Below are 19,945 nucleotides of genomic sequence, written 5' to 3'. Positions count from 1 at the left end.
TCGAATTCTCCCCCTTGGTCATGGTGGATGCGGGAGGGGAACCCAAACTTCAGGGCAAAGTCATTGAAGATGAGATTTGCAGCAGTTTTTCCTGACTTTGATGTGGTGGCGTAGGCTTGAGTGTAACGTGTAAAATGATCAACAATCACGAGGATGTACTCATATCCCCCTTTGCATCTGTCGAGATGGAGGAAATCTATACATACCAGTTCAAATGGCTGTGTTGTCACAATGTTTGTCAGAGGAGCTCTTGTTTCATGGCCTGGCTTTTTCTGCTTGACACAGCTACAAGTTTTAGTCACATAGTGCTCAATGTCAGATTGCATATAAGGCCAGAAGAAGCGGTCACGTACTAGTGATACAGTGCGGTCAGTACCTTGGTGTCCCATGTTATTGTGCAACTCTTCCATCACTTTACCTTTGTACTGCTCTGGTAGAACTAACTGCTTGCGGGCTGTAGTGATTCTGTAAAGAATACCATCACTGTCGATTGTCAATTTGTCCCATTCTCTGAATAGGCATTTTGTCTTTGGACTGAATTCCTTTGCTCTTTAACTGGCGGTTTGGAACCAGACAGCTTGAAATCGAGCACAGGACGGATGACCGGATCAGACTCTTGTGCCTCTCTTATCCCCTCTTTTGGGATCGAGCTGATTGTTGCTGTAGTTGTCTCACCTTCAGCTGATACTGACATAGATGCAGCTGAAATTGACCAAGGCACAAAAGGCTCTTTCTGTACCTCTACTGCTTGTATAGTGGCGGCAATGGTGTCTGGTGGAAGCTCCTCAGAACATTCTCTCATCAGTGACTCTACATCCAGTGGCATCCTCGACAAAGCATCTGCATCACCGTTCTCTCTGCCTGGCCTGTACTTTATTGTAAAGTGGAAATCAGCCAATTCTGCAACCCACCTGGAAGTGGTTGCGTTCAGTTTTGCAGTAGACAGAATGTAGCTGAGCGGGTTGTTATCACTGTATACAGTGAAGGTCGGAGCATAGTACAAATAATCATGGAACTTATCAGTGATTGCCCATTTTAGAGCTAGAAATTCTAGCTTGCCAGAGTGGTAGTGATAGTTCTTCTCAGCTGCTGTTAAGGTTCGAGGCCATAAGCAATGACCCTAAGCTTCCCATCTTGCTCTTGATAAAGAACTGCTCCCAAGCCTTGGTGTGACGCATCAGTGTGTACAACAAATGGCTGAGTGAAGTCAGGGAAACCTAAGACTGGTGGGTGAAGCAGACACTCAATCAGCTGTTCAAGTGCCTGTTGATGCTGGTCAGTCCACAGGATTGGCTTGTTTGAGGGCACCACATGACTTACTTTCTTTGTTTTTGCTTTCCGTGGGTGGTCAGGTAATTTCTCTGAATCTGCTTTCAGGAGGTCATACAGACAGCTGGCCCTCCTAGAAAAGTCTTTGATGTACTGTCTGTAGTAAGTGAGTAAACCAAGCATTTTTTCTGAGCTGGCCCACAGTCTGTGGTCTGATCTCTTTCAATGCTCTTACTGCTTCAAAATCGGCTGGGTCAACTTTGCTGCCGTCTGCAGACACTATTCTGCCCAAATAACGGACCTGGGGTTTAAAGAGATCACACTTACTTGGCTTGAGTTTGATGCCATACTCTCTGAGACGCTGCAAAACCTTTTGCACATCATTCACATGGCTGTCGAAAGTTTTACTGAAAACTAGCGTGTCGTCCAGATAAGGAATGCAGATGTTGTCCCGGAGCCCTTCCGAAACATTCCTCCATACAACGCTGAAAAGCTGCAGGAGCGTTCATGAGGCCGAATGGCATACGTATCCACTCATAGAGTCCCCATGGGGTCACAAATGCTGTCAGTGATCTGCTTTCTTCAGAGATGAACCCTTGGTGATATGCTTTTCCCTGATCTAAAAGGGAGAACCAGGAATTACCACCTAAACTGTCCATGATGTCCTGGACCCGAGGGATGGGCTGGCGGTCGGGATGTGTCTTTCTGTTCAGGTCTCTGTAATCTATACACAACCGGAGGGTCCCGTCCCTTCTTCCTAACGCACAACGACAGGTGAAGAATATGAAGAGTTTGACTTCCTAACCCAACCCTGGGCTATGAGGTCATGAAGGTAACCCTTCATCTCCTGATACAGTGGCCTGGGCACTGACATGTATGTGCGCTTGACTGGTTCAGAGTCCTTTAGAGAAATAGTCATTTTCAATCGTTCAATGCAGCCAATGTCATTGTCTGATCTGGAGAAGGAGTGACACTCTTCTCTAAGCATTTTCCTAACAACCTCTCTCTCTGTTCTTCGGTTAGGTGACTTAAACCTACTGGTGGATCCCACTGTTCAATAGCAGTACATGGAGTTTGAACACTAGTGTGATTCACTGTGGCTGGGGTGACAGCTTTTTTCAAAGACTTGGGCAGGTAACACAGTCATAATGGTTTGTACTGTACCGATTATGGTGCGTCCTAGCAGGGCAATGTCGTGGTCAGTGGGGTTAGAGACATCAAGCATGACAACTGGAAAAACACCTTTCTTAACTCTGACTAGTGTGTCAAAGAACTCAAGTTCATCTGGCCACTGCGGGTTCAGGTCTGGCTGGAAAAGCATTGTCATGTCATCTTTGAAAGGCTGGGAAGCTACCCGGCACTCAATCTGAATGCTACTGTGTTTTGGTACAGCAACCTTCTCTTTCTTGGTCTTCACCGCGTATTCATCTGTCTGTTCTGCGCTAACAGCCTGTATAAAAGCCCTCACCTTATTTCTTTTGAGGCTTGGGAAAGCTTTTTTCACTGTACTGTACCGTTTAGTCTTTTCGGTCATTGTCAGGATGTGCTCAATAACATTGAAACCTATGATGGGATGAGATAGGTGACAGCCTTTCATTACCAGCACTGGGATGATCAGTTCCTTCGTTTGGTCAGTTTCAGAGGCTAGCCGAAAAGTTGTTTCAATCCATCCCAGGTACGGCATTTCAGTCCCATTTGCTGCCGTCAATCTTAGATCATCAGGTGAGTCCAGAATTTCTGAAACATCCCTCAGCCTTGCGTTTGGGAGAGATTTCCGCTTTCCATCGTTCATCAATGACCGATACCCGAGAGCCTGTGTCCCATAGAGCTTGGAGGTGGTGGCGATTCAGGTGACACTCAACAAGGCACTGTCTACCGACTAGCGAGGTGACCTTATGGGGGTGGCAACCTTGAGCTAGGGATGGTAAAGAGTGGGCATTTTCTTCTGTACAGGAAAGCTTTTCACAGGTAGAGTCCATTTTCAGGTGAGTGCATTTTTCCTTATGTTTAGTCCAATGTTGGTTTTGACATCCTTTGGAACAGTACAGTGTCTCTTTACATGATGAACATTGTTTCAGGTTCTCAAATGAATCTTCTCTGGCACAATTTGCACATTTCTGGGACTTTTTGGTAGCTACGGTTAACACTTGTCCCTCAGCGGTAACCCTTCCCCGTTTAAAGGGGCCTCTTTGGATGGTCTGACTCCCCGGATTTTACATCCAGCTTGAAAATGTTCCCCACTCCCACATCGGAAGCAGTGTGTGCAGCGTGCATCTGTTCTGGCCTGCTGGCAGACAAAACACCTCCTTGGAGCTTGAGCAGAGCGGTTGGTATACAGGTTAGGTGCATATTGATACTGCGCAGGGTCAGGTGCTTGGGGGCTGACTGTAGTTGCTGTAATACTGCTGCTGGGAAACAGGTGGCTGGGGTTCCCTATCTGGCCTCCTAACTGGAAGTGGGGCATGGGCATAAGGCGATGACTGAAACATAGGCTGCTGTAATGTCTCCTTAATCTGAGCAATCTCGGCACTGAGACCTTTTAGGAAGCTACACCTGTCTTAAGTTCAGCTAACTCTGTTAATAGTTCTGCGGGTATCTTAGCTTTGGCTTCCTTCACAGGACACTTTGCAGATGGCGTATCTTCGAACTGGACTACACTTACAGTTGTAGCAGGCTGTGGGGGCATTAAAACGCTTTTTGTTTCGTCTTTCTAACTCATTAGCACAAGCAATGTTAAGCTTCTCTAGCAAAACCTCATCTGATGTTTCGCTATCAAGCAGGAGAGGCTGCATGTCTATCCTGATACTGTCACTCTGGAGACCTGTAAGGACTGTGTGTAAACACATGCGCTGGACTAGGGCAGGGTCATACTTAAGCCCTGATTCTGACTCCTGGGACGCAAATAGTACTTTCTGCCTCAAATTCTAAGACGCGCATCAGGAAGCTTTGAGGGGTCTCCTTGCTATGCTGTGCTTCAAGCTAGCTGTTTGTAAAGCTCTGTTGCACTCTTCTCTTGGAAGTGAGAACGCAGGATGCATCTAAGTGTGGGAAGAGTTAGCTGGGGTTTACCTTCCAAGTAGCTGCGTAGCTGTGAGCCTGGAGAAATAGCCCTGATTACTGCGTCTACTATTTCTACCTCAGGATAGCCTCTGTTAAGTCCATTCTCAATCTGATGGGCAAGGCTGGAAAAAGTCAGTTTATCTTTCTGGCCCGGTTCACCTATCTGACCAGAAATTTTTAACTCTTGCGCCAGTATGAGCCGGGCTGTGCACTGGGTGAGAGCTGCATGCTCCTCTGAAGATGGGCAGGGGGTTGGGGCTGGCGCAGAGAATCACTGGCTTGGTCTGCAGTACTCTGCTCAGTTCCCACCCCTTGTTGTGGGGTTACAGTTCTCAGTCCCTCTATTCTGTGATGTGTTCTGGCTGTTTCAATATCATGGTCAGTTTGCCCTGTCTTGCTATCTATGCCACTGATCATCTCTGTCATTTTGTCTTTAAGTAACAATAATTCCGACATGCCGCCATCTTCTAACTCTGCAACTTCCTCTCTTTCAAGGAACATCATAATGTAGTCATCAATGATATGCGGGATTTGTCTTGAACATCTCTTCTCTGTTCGCCTGATATGTCAAGGAAATCACATACGTCTAGTAACTTGTCTTTAGTCAGGGGTGTGCAATTCTCCTACTACCTCTTCCTGTAGTTCTTCCAAGGCGGTTGTCATGTTGACAGGACAGGAGGAACCTTTACTGTGCAGGAGTTGACTCTGAATTAGATGGTCCTTACTGTCTCTGATGGTCTCTCAACGGCCTCAGTTGACACGTACTTAACCCCCAACTTCCAGCTCCCCTCGAACAGCAACACTTTCCTCACTGCAGCCTGCCTGGGTTGTTATGTAGGGATTTAGCTGGCTCGGAATTCAGCGACCAGGATGTGGAAGCCGGACATCTGAGCAGCAATCTCAGCAGTGCCTCCAAAATGTTACACCCCTGAAAAAGGGGAGAAATAATCACGAACGTGACGCAGTTATGTTTCCTCACTGACAAATTTAGTGTAATGATTTTACAAAAAATACCACATTTTACAGAACAACAGATCTACAGGAACCAGAGATTTGTAGGGTACAAAGCTTATTCAAGTCACAACAGCATAAACTGTAATTCACTAAAACATATACAAATGTTTCAATATAACTGTCAAACACAAAGTAGCTTTAGCTCAGTAACCCATAACTACATTTATCAACCATGTCAACAAAGTATTCGAAACACATTATACAAATAACCCCAAATATTATTATTAACAACGCACATGTTCATTCACAATTAGCATAAATGGCAGCTACTCTCAGTACGAGCTATCGAACCAAGCAGATTACAGTCACACACGCACCTAATAACTCTCTTCAACTTAACTCTAACTTCCTCAAGATGTTACTAACACATACCTTAAACTCTCTCTTCACAGGTTAGCAAGTTATTACATTCAAATTAACTCGTTTCATATCAATAACGTACCTGAAAAAGGGGAGAAATAATCACGAACGTGACGCAGTTATGTTTCCTCACTGACAAATTTAGTGTAATGAGAAAAGACCGCGATTCCCCCAGGAAGTTGGGTGGAGACCAGAGCAATCGATCTCAGGCTCATAGATTAAGAGCATTTAGTAGATCACAGATGAACACTTTTACCCTTAAATTAGGCACCACAAACTAAAGTAGTCAATATAACATTTACACATTCCTCTTACAATATTAACCCTTTGACTCTTGACGGATTTTAAACACATTTATGCATTTTATCAATCTCTAGAACTAGTACTGATGCATTATCTTTTTAACCTTAGATATTTTAAGATCCTTACATACCATGAACTTACTAATACTTTTTAGTGTATAACAGGCTATGAATATGTCCTTTAACCTGTCACACAAACAGTTTGCTGAAGACAAGCAGACTAAGGACATGGATTACTGGAACCATGTCCTGTGGTCTGATGAGACCAAGATAAACTTATTTGGTTCAGATAGTGTCAAGCGTGTGTGGCGGCAACCAGGTGAGGGAGTACAAAGACAAGTGTGTCTTGCCTACAGTCAAGCATGGTGGTGGGAGTGTCATGGTCTGGGGCTGCATGAGTGCTGCCGGCACTGGGGAGCTACAGTTCATTGAGGGAACCATGAATGCCAACATGTACTGTGACATACTGAAGCAGAGCATGATCCCCTCCCTTCGGAGACTGGGCCGCAGAGCAGTATTCCAACATGATAACGACCCCAAACACACCTCCAAGACGACCACTGCCTTGCTAAAGAAGCTGAGGGTAAAGGTGATGGACTGGCCAAGCATGTCTCCAGACCTAAACCCTATTGAGCATCTGTGGGGCATCCTCAAACGGAAGGTGGGGGAGTGCAAGGTCTCTAACATCCACCAGCTCCGTGATGTCGTCATGGAGGAGTGGAAGAGGACTCCAGTGGCAACCTGTGAAGCTCTGGTGAACTCCATGCCCAAGAGGGTTAAGGCAGTGCTGGAAAATGATGGTGGCCACACAAAATATTGACACTTTGGGCCCAATTTGGACATTTTCACTTAAGGGTGTACTCACTTTTGTTGCCAGCGGGTTAGACATTAATGGCTGTGTGTTGAGTTATTTTGAGGGGACAGCAAATTTACACTGTTATACAAGCTGTACACTCACTACCTTACATTGTAGCAAAGTGTGATTTCTTCAGTGTTGTCACATGATAAGATATACTCAAATATTTACAAAAATGTGAGGGGTACTGTATGTTTCCATTAACTTGTCCAGAGATTTTTAGACATTTAGAAAGTTTGCATAGAAAATAAATGTGAGACTTGCATGCTACGGTGCGTTTCCATTTAACTATCTTGTCGATTTAAAAACAGCTGGATGTAATGACATCACACCCCCCAAAAAATATGTTTTTGCAAAAGTCTACAGTGTAGAATAAAAATTAAGTGATTGAAGTGTTTCCATTCCCCATTTAGGCAAATTGCGCATTAGACCTAATACATTGGCGACAGCCTGTAGCCTATGCCCTCCCACATATCTGTTTCATGTAGCCCGCAAAAGCCAGCATGACTAATATTTGCAATTTTCTAATAATTCGCATGTGCTTAAGTATCGCCATCGTGAGACTCCTGTAGATCTGAAATAATTGGATGGTGAAACTTGCCAGCCAACCAGAAAAGCAAGGCAAAGCAATTCAGGCATTATTGAAAGTCAGGACAATCCTTATACTTGACATTTTTTATTTTGCAAGCAGGGGCCTGTTGCACAAAACTAGGATAAGGGATTAAGCCAGGATATCTTGGTGATCCTGGCTCAATTGATCCGTAATCCGGTTGCACTAAAGATGGATAGGGGGCAGGAGGATATGTTATGGTATAAATTACCATGGAGATTTATTCTGTGGAGCTAGCCTGCTCCAGACCAGGCTAAATTCCAGGATCTATTTAATCTCATCCCTAATGTCAGTCAGCAGTCACCACAAATGGAAACCAATAGTTATTTCACTGCTCACTATACATTGTTATCACATATAACTAGACCCACTGTCATTATTTAAACGTTTGTGATCATTAATTTCAATGATTTTGGATAAAAATGATTTTTAGATGATGTTGCTATCATTAGATAATTTACAGTTTCCCATAGACTATAAGGCTATATATAAAATGATAGAATATTAGGGCCACAGAGGGGAAAAAAACACAAGTCATAATATTGTAACCAGTTGTTTTAAAGGAGGACAGTTGTTAAAATGACAGATGTGGGGCATTTCGTGAAATTGTACTTCAGTATGGTTTCATAAACAAAGACATGCTGATGTGCCAGAATATTAAGTATCACATTGTCATAAGTATCAAAACTGTAAAAACAATATGTAGCTTTTCTGCAGAAAGAACCAGCCTCATAAATTTATGACTTTATCCTTTTTCTTCAGTGTGGCCCTAGTACTCTGTCATATAAACAAATACACATTCCATATGAATATAAAAACACAATGTGTAACATTATGTTCCTTTATTGAATAAGGACAAAACAAAGCAGGTAAACCATCAGCTCCTTTCGAAACTGAAGTCACAGTGACTCTACAAGATGGAAAGCACAGAATCCAAGCATATTATACAAAATGATACATACACACCCTGCATGTCTGCACACTAAAATAAATGCAGGACAAATCCATACACATCAACTGAACAGACAAATGAATGGATGCAGTAGCCTCCCTGCAGCCTTGTATTACACAGTATACCGCACAAACATCATAAGAGGCCAAATTCGTAAAAAAACGAACCCAAAAACCCCAAATTCCTCTGCCACCGCAGGACATATTTAACCAAAATTGAAAGCACACATACTAACTAAAATAATTCAACACATATTGGTCCCTCAGCAGCCGACCACTGTCGTCATCAGGGAAGATTGCCGGATTGTCCCAGTCCATGGCTGGTGGCACTCTGGGGGCCCTCTCCTTCCTCAGGCAGGCCACATTGTGGAGGACAGCACAAGCCACAGTAATATCACATGCCCTAACAGGGCTGACCCTTAATTTGTGAAGGCAGTGAAAGCGTGCCTTCAGGAGGCCAAAGGTCATTTCAACTCTGGCCCTGGTCCTGGCATGGGCATGGTTGTAGGCCTGCTGTGCTTCCTGGGGGTCTGTGAAAGGTGTCAGGAGAAAAGGCTGGCAGCCATACCCCCCTGTCTCCCAGCAACACACCAGAGAATTCACCTGTCAACACAAAATCTCATCATTACTACCTCATAAACACAGTGATATTCTTGACACAGCCATGATGGTTATAAATAGGGGTTGTGTGGCTTACCTTGTGATAGGCACTGATAGATTTCAGAGGCCCGAAAGATTCTGGAGTCATGGACTGAGCCAGGCCATTTTGCCACAACATTGCTGATCACACAGTCAGCATTGCAGACCATCTGAAATCATAAGATGAGGAATATTACACCAATCAATGCACATCACTGGCAATGCAGAGTGTTCGTCAATGGACAATATCAAAAAGTTATGTTCACCTGAACATTAATGCTGTGAAAGGATTTCCTATTCACAAAATCGGCCTCATGGGCACCTGAGGGGCTTTTATCCTTATGTGTGTGCAGTCCACTGCACCAATGACATTGGGGAAACCTGTCACACAAAGTAATGAGTATCCTACTATGTGTTAACAGTTGTCCTGTAATTTGTAGATCCTCTTACCTGCAATCCTATAGAACTCCTCTTTGATGTCACAGAGTCTTCTGTGGCCAGGGAAGGAGATGAAGACATCTGCTAATGCTTTGATAGCCAGACACACACTCCTTATTGTGCGGCAAATTGTGGCCTTGTTCAGCTGTTCTGCATCCCCCACTGAGTACAGGAAGGCTCCACTAGCAAAAAAGCGCAAGGCCACACAAACCATTTGCTCCACACTCAGTGCATGGCTCCGTGCAGTGCGGTGCTTAATCCTGGGACCCAGTAGTCTGCATAGATACCTGATGCCATCTGCAGAAAACCTGTATCTTTCATATAGATGGTCATCAGGGAAGGCCAGTGGGTCCAACCGGTCCCCCTGAAGACCCTTTCTCGCCTGAAGGCTCTCCTCAGCACAAGTGCTTCTTCATCCACCACATCTCGCACGAATGGGCATGCCATTGTCAGAGCAGAAAGGAACACACAATTTTGGGCCTTCATATAGGCTAGTGGCCACACCTGGTGCTGGGGGGGTGGGCAAAAGAGGGCGATGCCTTATAACGATGACTTGGTTGTACTGATTGCTGGGAAAATAAAAAAAACCTTAGAAAGATGCCACCGTCCTGTGTGCTCACAATAAGAGCTCATATGTCATGGCTCACTTGACTTTACGAGAATATACCTAATTTTTATTTTGAGCTGTGTCATCTTCTTGGAGCTGGGGGAGGAAAGAAAAATAATGATTAATACATTTGTGTTACAGTTAGCATACAGTGTACATTGAAGGCATATCTCACCTCCCTCTCAAGTTTTTTTATTTCAAGGTCCAGTTTCCTAATTGTCCTCTTTTTTTATTTCGGACTCCAGTGCAAGATTTTCCATCTTTTTTCTTCTTGTACTGAATGTCTATGTCTGCCAGTTCTATTTGGCGCCGGAGGTGGTTGCCATACAACTTTCTGATAGCTTGTGAGCTCTGTGAACACAATACAATTAGCGCAGCTGGAATTTGGCAGGATGTGGTGTCCTTTTATTAATACGCACTATGTTGCCAGGCTGGTTTTCCCACTGTATAGCATCTGGGTCCTGTAAAAGAAATTAGATTTTTTGATTTTGATGAGGACTCCTCACCATTGTAGAGTAAATAGTACTTTCACAGTCTTAACATGATACCTCATGCCTTCTGGAATCCAGAGATGGTCTCCTCCTCATCATCGTCTCCATCATGTGCTGTTGCTGCTGCACTGGGGCCTTCACCCTATCACATTTAATCGGATTCATATTGAAGCTAGTAGACAAGACATGCCAGGCCTACAGTATGCCTTTGATGGAGTACTCACTGGATCAGCATCGTCTGGTGCTTGTGCTGGTGGCTCTAACAGGAACACAGTGCTGCCAGACACTGCAAGGCAATAGGTAAACCAAAGTCAGACAGTCCAAATTGATTCAATATGAATGTGGTTGTATCCCATGTAGAGATGGAAGGACATACCTTGAATGAAGCGGGTGGCATCTTGGGAGGAACCTATGCTCGTCTCTTTCCCCCAGGGATCCCCTCTAAGACGGGCCTGCCTTTATTTAGCTCCAAGGCCATGTCCTCTGCTGGGGTAAGGTCAGCCTTTGGTGACCCACCACCCGTGCCTTGTCTGTGGGTATTCTTTTTTCACTGCTAAAACAGTACAGACAATGTGTGAGCAGGCACCTTCTGGGTACAATATATGCTTGTGCTTTGTTAAATATTAGTCAGGGACCATACCATTCTGCAGAATGTTCTTGTATTTGATTTTGACCTGCTGCCATGTCCGTTTTGGCCCGTTCATGTTTAATCTCACACACACCACACACACACACACCACACATTTAATGGAGTCACACTGCAAAAAATTACTTGGTATTTTTGTCTTGTTTTCAGTAAAAATATCAAAAAATTTATCATAGCTTTATACAGTGTGATGGAGTTACTTTACACAATTTCACTCATATCTGCAGTGCATTTCAATTAAAAAATTTAACCGTTTCATAATTACAGTACAACTGCATTTTTGGAGATGTGAATTAAATATTTGAATTGTAATTGTGATGTTTCAGCGGAGCGGTGAGTGTGTAATTGTGCACTACTTACGCATTCAGGCGGTCTGCAATACTTTGCCACGCTTTTTCTCTTTGCTTTATCACTGTGGCGGTGTTGCCTTTCTTCTTAATTATATCTTTTACCTCCTCGTATGCCTCCATGAGGATTTGTGCTTCCGACGGGGAAAAGTACGCGGCTCTAGTTGCCATGGTAAATCAGTTAATCTGTGATCTGTGGCGGGGTCTATTTGAGTGAGCCGTGAGCGCGCACCTATCCAGGATTGGTTTCACCTGGCTTAATGAATCCGTGTCTGCTCATCCTGGCTTGGTCTTTGTGCAACCAATTAAGCCTGGACGCACATGTTTTGGCTTCATTGAGCTCAGCTGAGTCATTTATCCCGGATGTCTTAATTCTACTTTTGTGCAACAGGCCCCAGGAGGCAGCTCAGCTGGTAGAGCGCGGCGCTTGTAACGCCAAGGTAGTGGGTTCGATCCCCGGGACCACCCATACACAAAAATGTATGCACGCATGACTGTAAGTCGCTTTGGATAAAAGCGTCTGCTAAATGGCATATTAATTAATTAATTAATATTAATTTTTAAATTAATAATAGTTAAATGTGGAGTTGAGCTTTAGTTATGTGATGACATCACGTGCACCACGTACCTTAAAAATAATTATTCGATCATCATTTATTCTGAAAAAACAGTTTCCATCATTTGTCGCAATAAAGAAAGTTTGACAAAAGAAAATTCCACCCTTGTCGAACGTATCAAAAGTTGTCGATCTTTAGGAAATGTATCCTATATCTGCAGTTTCCATTACACATTCCGCAAAGGTTTTTTTGTTGCAACATTTATTTTGTCGAATAAACCTGGGTCAATGGAAAACGGCCTAGTGACACACCTAGTTAACCAGGTTAGCTGTAGTTATCAGTGTAACACACCTAGTTAACCAGGTTAGCTGTAGTTATCAGTGTAACACACCTAGTTAACCAGGTTAGCTGTAGTTATCAGTGTAACACACCTAGTGTTTCTCCTTGTCTTCTCTCCAGACGGGTTTACATATCGTATCTGGACAGTATTCACTTCTTCAAGCCCCGGGCGTTGAGGACAGCAGTCTACCACGAGATCTTGATAGGGTATCTGGAGTATGTCAAGAAACTCGGGTAGGTTTTCAATACCAGGGACAAACACCCCCATTCAATCATCACATTGCTTTTCCATCTTAAAATACATATTGGGCTGGTTTCCTGGACACAGATTTAGCCTAGTTCTGGACTAAAAAACACTTTCAGTGGAGAATATTCCAATGAACATGCTTCTTAGTCCAGGACTAGGATTAATTTATGTCTGGAAAACCATCCCAGTGTGTGTCCAGGCAAGTTTAGGAATAACTAAATCTCGATTACATACTCATATTGCAATAATTTCTTAACGAAGAATATTCCCAAGATATTTGTCTCAGTACCTTGAAATACGTGATGTTGAACCTAAAAGCAGTCTTCTCCCTCCCTGGTCCCGTGCAGGTATGTGTATGGTCATATCTGGGCGTGCCCCCCCAGTGAAGGGGACGACTACATCTTCCACTGCCACCCGCAGGACCAGAAGATCCCCAAGCCCAAGAGGCTGCAGGAGTGGTACAGGAAGATGCTGGAGAAGGCCTTCGCAGAGAGGATCCTACATGATTTCAAGGTGAGACAAGATCGGGACCCTGGCTGTGTTCATTATGCGCCAAACAGAAGGCAAAGGATTGAAACTCGGAGGGAATCGTCTGGACTTGATACAATAAGAAATTGTCTTTTATAATGGTTTCTGTCATGGACCCATGCTTACTTTTCTTATTAAATGCTGTTTGAGTGTGGCATTATCCCGCACCATCATCCCCATCTGTACAGTCTAAGTAACAGGCGTCGTCTCTCTGTCTTCTCCAGGACATCTTCAAGCAGGCCACGGAGGACCGTATTACCAGTGCCAACGAGATGCCCTACTTCGAAGGCGACTTCTGGCCCAACGTGCTGGAGGAAAGCATCAAGGAGCTGGAGCAGGAGGAGGAGGAGAGGAAGAAGGAGGAGAACGTGGCCTCCTGCGAGACCCCCGAGGTAAGACTGTGCTGACAGGGAGTGCTTTGTACGATGGAGGGGTGGACCCAATCCGACCCCTAGACACCATGTCCTATGAATTTGTAGAGGTCTCAGAGGATTTCATTGGTGTAAGCAGTACGGCGAAAACTTCTACCTATCAGAGGAGAGGGCAGATGATGTTTTCTGATCCGGTGTCAGATTTCTGTCCTCCTGTCTGTAGGATTTAAACGCTTTCGACAGCCACTTGGTCAAAACATGTCACCGACTTGTTCTTTTTTTTGCCATTTATTTATGGCCATGTGTCCTCCATCGCCTCTGTTAACAGCGCGTTCTCTCTCTCTCTCCCTCCCTCCCTCCCTCCCTCCCTCCCTCCCTCCCTCCCTCCCTCCCTCTCTCTCTCATCAGCACACTGCCGACAGCAAAAACGCCAAGAAGAAGAACAGTAAGAAGACCAATAAAAACAAGGGCAGCGTGAGCCGAGCCAATAAGAAGAAGCCCGGCATGCCCAATGTAGCCAACGACCTGTCCCAGAAGCTCTACTCCACCCTGGAGAAACACAAGGAGGTAGGCATCACTCACTCACTCCACCCGCTCCTATAACACTGCTGTTGCATTCTGTTCATACAGTCTGTGGTTGTAGTGGGGGAAATACTCTGTAAAGCCCTGTTACCTTCCTCATCTCTCACTCCTTTAGTTCAGTTGATCACAGTTTTGTAAGGACTTCTGTGGTCACAGTATCTGTAGAGGCTCTGATCCAATATTCACACTAGCATACCACTTAGACTGAAGCAATGCATTGAACATTCATTCTAACTGGTGTACTTGTCTGATTATCTGATGACTCATGTCTCCCTCTCTCTCTACCTCCCTCTCCACCCTCTCCCTCAGGTGTTCTTTGTGATCCACCTGCACGCGGGACCCTCGGTCAACACCCTCCCCCCCATCATGGACCCAGACCCCCTGCTGACCTGCGACCTGATGGACGGCCGCGACGCCTTCCTCACCCTGGCCCGGGACAAGCACTGGGAGTTCAGCTCTCTGCGGAGGTGCAAGTGGAGCACCATGTGTATGTTGGTGGAGCTGCACAACCAGGGCCAGGACCGCTTCGTCTACACCTGCAACGAGTGTAAACACCACGTGGAGACACGCTGGCACTGCACCGTCTGCGAGGTAAGCCAGGGGGCGATAGTGCCGATTCATCACACATGCACCAACACACACACGCTCTTACAGAATGTAATACATGTATATTGTCAGTTCGATTTTTGAAAACTAGAACCAAAGAATGTACTTTATTGTATGTTTATTTCACTTTAAAATGTTGCATTTAGGAAGTATATTACTTTTTGGCTGTTTTTAGACATTGATATAGTGTACTCTGTCACACATTGCTCTTGTATGATGCTAATACTTCACTCTGAAAAAGTTAACTTAGGGCATCATTTATTCAAAGTATATGTTAACGTTGGGGTGGGTATTATGCATATTCTCAAGCAGGAATTTTGCTAAGACTGTCTGGGAGTGGTTTGAGTGGGGAGGGTGAAACTGAAAATTAGCTGTTATTGGCAGAGTTGTGATTAAATGTCATCACATTTGTTACAAGTTGGTGCAGGTGTGCGTGTGTAACCATAGAAATATTATTATGAGTGTAACCGTGATATGTGTTCTTCTCTCTCTCACAGGACTTTGACCTATGCATCAACTGCTACGCTGCCAAGGGCCACGAGCACAAGATGGTTAAGTGGGGCCTCGGGCTGGACGACGACAGCAACGGAGCGGGTGGCGCCGGGGCTGAGGCCTCCCAGAGCCCCCAAGAATCCCGTCGCCTCTCCATCCAGCGCTGCATCCAGTCCCTGGTCCACGCCTGTCAGTGCCGCAATGCCAACTGCTCGCTGCCCTCGTGCCAGAAGATGAAGCGCGTGGTGCAGCACACCAAAGGATGCAAGCGCAAGACCAACGGCGGCTGCCCCGTGTGCAAGCAGCTCATCGCCCTGTGCTGCTACCACGCCAAGCACTGCCAGGAGAACAAGTGTCCTGTGCCCTTCTGTCTGAACATCAAGCACAAGCTGAGGCAGCAGCAGCTCCAGCACCGCTTACAACAGGCTCAGATGATGAGGAGAAGAATGGCCACCATGGCCGGGAGGGGCATGGCGCCCCAGAGCCTGCCGTCGCCACCAACCTCTTCCACCCCCGGCACCCCAACCTCGGGCGGGCAGACCCCCAACACGCCCACCCACACTCCCCAGCCGTCCTTACCCAACAACCAGCCCCAGCAGCAGCCGCCCCCCAACGTGACCGCTGGCATGGCCCAACAACAACCCGGCTTCCCCAACAACGGGCGCACCAGCCAGCCGCCAACGCCGGTTCCACAAGGGGGAAAGCCGGGGCCCCAGTCTTCCCCCCTACATCAGGTGCAGTCGCCCCTGCCCAACATGCCCCCCCAACAACAACAACAACTGATGCCCCCCCAACAACAACAACAACAGCCCCCGCTGGCCTCTCTGAAGATGGCCCGGCACATAGAGATGGTGGCCAAGGCCAAGCAGCAACAACAACAACAACAACAACAACAACAGAACTACAACATGAACATGCCCAACGGTGTGCCCATGAACCATCCCCGCATGGTGGGGCCTATGCAGGGCCAGATGGGGCCAGGGCAGATGATGGGGCCCCGGGGCCCCCAGGTGATGCAGGCCATGCAGCAGCAGGGCCAGTGGGGCCCCCAGGGGGGGATGCAGCAGAACCCCCTCCAGAACCCCCAGGCAGTCCAACAACAGCAGCAAGGCATCCCCCAGCAAGGTGGCCCAATGGCCCCCCAACAGGCTCAGGGAAACCCCACACAGTTGATGCAGCAGCGGCCCATGATGCAGCAGCAGCCCGGCCTTCAGATGCCTGGTGGGGTCCAGATGCCCCCCCAGGCCCCCTCTCAGCAGCAGGGCATGACGCCCCAGCAACAGGGGGGCATGCCCCGGGGCATCCCGGGAAACATCGCCCCCAACGCCCTCCAGGACCTCCTGAGGACCCTCAAGTCGCCCAGCTCTCCCCAGCAGCAGCAGCAGGTGCTCAACATCCTCAAGTCCAACCCCCACCTCATGGCCGCCTTCATCAAGCAGCGCACGGCCAAGTACCAGGCCAGCCAACTACCGGGCCAGCAGCAGCAGAACCCCCAACAACAACCGCAGAACCCCCAGGCGATGCTGGGAGGCCATGCTGGGATGCAAGCCATGGCTGCTGCCATGCAGGCTGGGGCGGTGCAGCAGAGGCCGGGGTTGGGCATGCCTCCCCAGCAGCAGCAGTCTGGCCCTCAGCAGGTTGGTGGCCCCCAGGGCATGGCCGCCATGGGCCCCCAGGGACAACAGCTGATGAACACCGCCGCACACAACGGCAACCCCCAGCTCTACCGCAGGCAGCTGCTCCGGATGCAACAGATGCAGCAACAACAGCAGCAGCAGCAACAACAGCAGCAACAACAACAACAACAACAGCAAGGAGCCATGCCCCAGGGCCTTCCAGGGCAGTTCACCCAGCAGCAGGGAGGGGCAGCCAGCTACTCCCAGCTCCGCATGCAGCAACAGATGGCCATGCAGCTCCCCCCCATGGCCCAGATGGGGCAGTCCGGCATGGACGGGCCCCAGGCCCAGAACCTCCTCCAGCAGAGGATGCTCCAGCAGCAACAGCAGATGCTGAAGCAGCAGATGGGTTCTTCAGCCCAGGCCAACTCCATGAGCCCCCAGCCCCACATGCTCCAAGGACAGCCCCAGGGAGGAGCTCACCTGCCTGGCCAGGCCATGGGCAACACCCTGGGCAACCAGGTGAGGTCTCCAGCCCCGGTGCAGTCGCCCCACCCCCCCTCACAGCAGCCGCCACATTCCAGCCCCTCCCCCCGGATACAGCCCCATCCCTCGCCCCAGCACGCCAACCTCCACTCCGGCTCACCCCACCCCAGTCTGGGTGGCCCCATGCCAGGCTCCATGGACCAGGGACACATGGGCACGCCCGAGCAGAGCGCCATGCTCCCGCAGCTTAACACACCCAACCGTGGCGGGCTGAGCAATGACTTGAATATGGTGGGTGGCACCACAGGAGACTCACTCGAGAAGTTTGTTGAAGGATTGTAGCATTTTGTGACGAGAGACTCAAAAGGCCTTGTTTTGTTTTCTGTATTTTCCACAAATATGTTTTTGTACTGACTGCTATGTAAAGAGATGAGTCAGATGAGTCAGATGAGGCCTAAGGACTGTGAACCTTTCCTTAAACCAAGGGACTGCTATTTCTTCCAACAAAACGGAGGGATTTGAATAATTATTGCTGTTTAAAGAGGAGAATGGGGGAAAAATAACACAAATATATTTTTGGGTTCAGACCAGCCATGAAAATAATTTTGTTCTGGGCTTTCTGTTTGTTTTAATTGTTTATTTTATTTTGTTATGTCTCTGGACTTTTTAAAAGAAACCTTCAAAACAAAAGTCTTTCATTTTATTATTCAATGTTTTTATTTCGTACCTTTGCAAAAAAAAAAAAAATCATAGCGTTTTTGTGTTGAAGATTGTAAAATAATTTTGTCTGGGAACTTTTTGTGCCAGGTTTTGCCTCTTCGCTCCCTCTTCATTCCTGGCTAATTTATTATTCTAATGTACCATTTTTCAAAAAGGACACATGCCTTTGGGTGAGACTTATTTTCTTTCTGTACTGCAGAAGAGTCCTTGGGATATTAACGTATTTGTATAGAGCTAGGAACTATCGCACACCCAAACGCCACATTCAGGTGTGCAAAACTGAGACTCGCACAAATGCTCGTTCGTCCAAAGGTGCCGGAATGTTAATTTTCTACTGGCTTGGAACCAGTATTTCTGTCTTTCAGATGTTGGACATCTTTGTTGCTTTGTTTCTCCTTCGATCTAAAGAATCTGAAGTCTTGATCCCCCTGAGCTTAACTGTGGTGGGGGGTGTACCTTTTGGACTGCTTGCTGATTTGTGATTGGAGAGCGTTCTGTGCATCTTTTTTCCTCTTGCATTAAACTTGAATTGAGGTGGAAGTGTTCACTATTGTAAATCATGCAGGTTGACAATGTAAATATGCAGAAAAATAAGAATGAATCACTGTACAAACTGGTTAAAAATGACTCATTTCGTACTTATATACCATATTGTTAAATAAACTGTGTGCAAACAGACAACAATGGAGTTTGTATATTTTACATTTTTACATTTACATTTACGTCATTTAGCAGACGCTCCTATCCAGAGCGACTTACAAATTGGTGCATTCACCTTATAGCCAGTGGGATAACCACTTTACAATGTTTTTATTTTTATTTTTTGGGGGTGGGGTAAGGGGGGGTAGAAGGATTACTTTATCCTATCCCAGGTATTCCTTAAAGAGGTGGGATTTCAAGTGTCTCCGGAAGGTGGTGAGTGACTCCGCTGTCCTGGCGTCGTGAGGGAGCTTGTTCCACCATTGGGGTGCCAGAGCAGCGAACAGTTTTGACTGGGCTGAGCGGGAACTGTGCTTCCGCAGAGGTAGGGGGGCCAGCAGGCCAGAGGTGGATGAACGCAATGCCCTCATTTGGGTGTAGGGACTGATCAGAGCCTGAAGGTACGGCGGTGCCGTTCCCCTCACAGCTCCGTAGGCAAGCACCATGGTCTTGTAGCAGATGCGAGCTTCAACTGGAAGCCAGTGGAGTGTGCAGAGGAGCGGGGTGACGTGAGAGAACTTGGGAAGGTTGAACACCAGACGGGCTGCGGCATTCTGGATGAGTTGTAGGGGTTTAATGGCACAGGCAGGGAGCCCAGCCAACAGTGAGTTGCAGTAATCCAGACGGGAGATGATAAGTGCCTGGATTAGGACCTGTGCCGCTTCCTGTGTAAGGCAGGGTCGTACTCTCCGAATGTTGTAGAGCATGAACCTACAGGATCGGGTCACCGCCTTGATGTTAGCGGAGAATGACAGGGTGTTGTCCAGGGTCACGCCAAGGCTCTTCGCACTCTGGGAGGAGGACACAACAGAGTTGTCAACCGTGATGGCGAGATCATGGAACGGGCAGTCCTTACCCGGGAGGAAGAGCAGCTCCGTCTTGCCGAGGTTCAGCTTGAGGTGGTGATCCGTCATCCACACTGATATGTCTGCCAGACATGCAGAGATGCGATTCGCCACCTGGTTATCAGAAGGGGGAAAGGAGAAGATTAGTTGTGTGTCGTCTGCGTAGCAATGTTAGGAGAGGCCATGTGAGGATATGACAGAGCCAAATTACTTGGTGTATAGCGAGAATAGGAGAGGGCCTAGAACTGAGCCCTGGGGGACACCAGT

The 19,945-nt window shown here is 47.0% G+C and overlaps 1 protein-coding gene across 3 annotated transcripts in view; it reads left to right on the top strand.

The window, feature by feature from the left end:
* Positions 1-18,812, top strand: part of LOC121568737 (histone lysine acetyltransferase CREBBP-like) — an 89,443-nt gene extending 70,631 nt beyond the window's left edge. For all 3 annotated transcript variants that reach the window (XM_045214658.1, XM_045214659.1, XM_045214657.1), the window contains exons 26-31: positions 12,607-12,720; positions 13,081-13,246; positions 13,486-13,653; positions 14,041-14,199; positions 14,524-14,805; positions 15,318-18,812. In XM_045214658.1, coding sequence (XP_045070593.1) covers positions 12,607-12,720; positions 13,081-13,246; positions 13,486-13,653; positions 14,041-14,199; positions 14,524-14,805; positions 15,318-17,756 — 3,328 coding nt within the window. In that variant the 3' untranslated portion in view covers positions 17,757-18,812. The remainder of the gene's footprint in view (positions 1-12,606; positions 12,721-13,080; positions 13,247-13,485; positions 13,654-14,040; positions 14,200-14,523; positions 14,806-15,317) is intronic.
* The last annotated feature ends 1,133 nt before the right edge of the window (positions 18,813-19,945 follow it).

The sequence above is a fragment of the Coregonus clupeaformis genome, unplaced genomic scaffold (assembly GCF_020615455.1).
Source record: "Coregonus clupeaformis isolate EN_2021a unplaced genomic scaffold, ASM2061545v1 scaf0293, whole genome shotgun sequence".
Lineage (NCBI taxonomy): Eukaryota > Metazoa > Chordata > Actinopteri > Salmoniformes > Salmonidae > Coregonus > Coregonus clupeaformis.
The sequence above is the reverse complement of the archived record's forward strand: the minus strand, read 5'-3'. Positions and strand labels throughout refer to the sequence as shown.